At 33.9% G+C, this 2,500-nt stretch overlaps 1 protein-coding gene across 2 annotated transcripts in view; it reads left to right on the forward strand.

Annotated features, from left to right (window-relative positions):
* LOC147842004 (uncharacterized) overlaps positions 1-2,500 on the forward strand; it is a 10,657-nt gene that overhangs the window by 2,877 nt on the left and 5,280 nt on the right. For both annotated transcript variants that reach the window (XR_015500871.1, XM_087270255.1), the window contains exons 5-9: positions 142-546; positions 668-769; positions 846-1,078; positions 1,317-1,495; positions 1,683-1,776. Coding sequence is in view for 1 of the 2 variants with exons in the window: in XM_087270255.1 (XP_087126381.1) it covers positions 142-546; positions 668-769; positions 846-1,078; positions 1,317-1,495; positions 1,683-1,776 (1,013 nt within the window). In the remaining variant the exon portion in view is untranslated. The remainder of the gene's footprint in view (positions 1-141; positions 547-667; positions 770-845; positions 1,079-1,316; positions 1,496-1,682; positions 1,777-2,500) is intronic.

A 2,500-nucleotide genomic window follows, 5' to 3' on the forward strand; every position in this document is an offset into this window, starting at 1 on the left:
CTTTCACCCTCAGCCTTCTGTTCCATCACCGGATTATCACTTTACTAAAACCAATGGAAATCCCAATTAGTTAGATGTAGGTGAATTACAGTGTTGAATTTATTTTATTATTTTTTCATTTCTTTCCTTCTCTCTTTGAAGATTTTAACATGCAGAGGCTAGAGAACCTTCTTCAGGAATCTGAGACCATCACTCTTGAAGATCCTCCTGAAGACACCATCCTGCAGTCTCCATTGTCCATTTGGGGACAAAGAAAAAAAGAGGTCCAGCAGTGTTGGCAAGAGGCGAGGCCACAAAACCTTGCCAACTTGTTGTCGGCTGAAAGGATTCCCACGATGACATGTAGTCACTGTCATGTGAGAGAAGCAATTATCCGTTGTAGGGAATGTTTGCCATCAGAGTGGTTTTGTGAATGTTGTGACACATTAATACACAAACACCACATTTTGCACAGTAGGCAAACCACAATCAGTGGCTTTTTTAAATACATCCCTCCAACGGAATTTGTCAAACTCCGTGACAGTAACTACATCATCTGTGAACAAGGTTTGTGATGATTTGCATCCCCCCCAACAGACATCATCTTAAATTATGCATTGTACTTTTATTGCATTGTACAATTATTACATGTTAATCATTACAACTTAATTGTTCTTTGCTTTCACAGATTGTTTGCTACCAACAGCCTTGCCTCAGATAATTTGTTCCTGTAATAATGCTGATGTTGCTGTATCTGTTGGAAGATCTATCATTCTGGTTTGCATAAATGGTAGGATTGTTTAAAAAATATTATTTATCTAACACATTACTTCCATGTAATCTATTTGTCTTTCATGTGCTCCCAGGCCGTTATAACCTTCACACACCATTGCTGACATGCAAACATTGCAATGAGCAATGGACTCCAGGGGTCATTGACTTCGAAAGGAGTGGTTATTGGCCTGCTACCATGCAAGCCCAGACCCTATTCCACCAAGATCTATTTAATTCGTTTGAGGCTATGAAGACAGCAGCTCCAGGAATGTCAGTGAAAGCATTCACAGCACTGCTAGATCAGAGAACAAAGCAGTTTGGAAGAGTGAGTAAAAATTGGAATCTGAAAGATCATTATGTTAATTAGTGTGATTCTGATATAACCTGATATGAAATTCAAGGTTCACAACTGGCTATAGTATTTAAGGCTACTGAAATTAAACAAAATGAAGGTCAAATAAGACAACATGGTAATATGCAGTTTTCTTGGATTTGTGAGTGCACTAACAGATTTGTGATTTTGGATGTTATTGTCATTGTATACTGCAACTTGTGTATTTTAGACTGGCAAAGTGAATACGGATGCTTTTCAGAGAAGCTTTTTGCAATATGTGTACTGCAACTCTGAACAGAACCAACTACTGGGAAAGGAGCCATTTCTCTGTCCAGCCTGTAGCCCTGAAATGGTGGCTGTTTCAGTGGATGGTAACCGAAAACTCTACAGGTTCCAAAAAACAAACCAGTGAGTGTTGTATGCACATTAAAAACAGACTATGCAGTACATGTATGTACTTGCTACTAACATTATCATTGTGATATAGCTTTAATGTATCTAAAATAAAGCTGTTGATACTGTAGCTGCTGAATATAAATTTAAAAATTAAATTATTTATAGGTTACACATCTACTAATAATTTATTTTCTTATAGGAGTCAAGAGCCAGGGTTTTTTGAAGGAGTTTTTTTAGCCCAAGACTCCATGGTGTCTAATTTTGTTGAGGAAGTCCGTGGTGCAGTCAAGAGTGTAAGTTTTTTCAATCCGGCTGATAAACAGATATCTTTGCCTTATTTTATAAATAATTAGATGTAAAGTAGGAAATACTGTAGCCTTCTTACTTGGGTGAGGGAGCCTTTATTAAGGTGTTATGAGTAATTCAGAATAACCTGTGTTATGAATATCGGGCTTGACTATATATTCAGACTCAATATACATACATACATAAATATATATATATATATATATATATATATATATATATATATATATATAGCGAGAGAGAGATTAGGCTTATGACATTATGATATACTCTAATATTAAAAAGGGTTACTTTAACAGGTATAATAACCAAAAAATACTTGGTGTATTGCTTTATTGTCAGTACATGTTTAGTTTAAAAAAAAATTCAAACAAATAAAGATTTTAAAAGGATTTTACAGTACAATATATAATACTTTACAATTAAGTCTCATTAGTAATTTTGAAAATTGAGGAAAACAGATTTATTAGTACTATGTTAAAATTAGTCTAAGAAACTGAATTCTATCAGTTATTAACTTAATATAAAAACATGATTATGACTTTTGAGTTATGTTTTTGAGTTATCTAAAGTAATGTATTATTAGTAAGTAACTAAGAAATTAACATCACCTAAGATAACATTGACACTAAATTAACTAATGTTAAATGAAGCCTTACTTTACAAAGTTATTGAACAAAAGGACTTTATATAGTCACAATGTTCATTTTG

Source organism: Danio rerio, chromosome 10, assembly GCF_052040795.2.
Source record: "Danio rerio strain M-AB ecotype USA chromosome 10, GRCz13ab, whole genome shotgun sequence".
In the NCBI taxonomy this organism is placed as follows: Eukaryota; Metazoa; Chordata; class Actinopteri; order Cypriniformes; family Danionidae; genus Danio; species Danio rerio.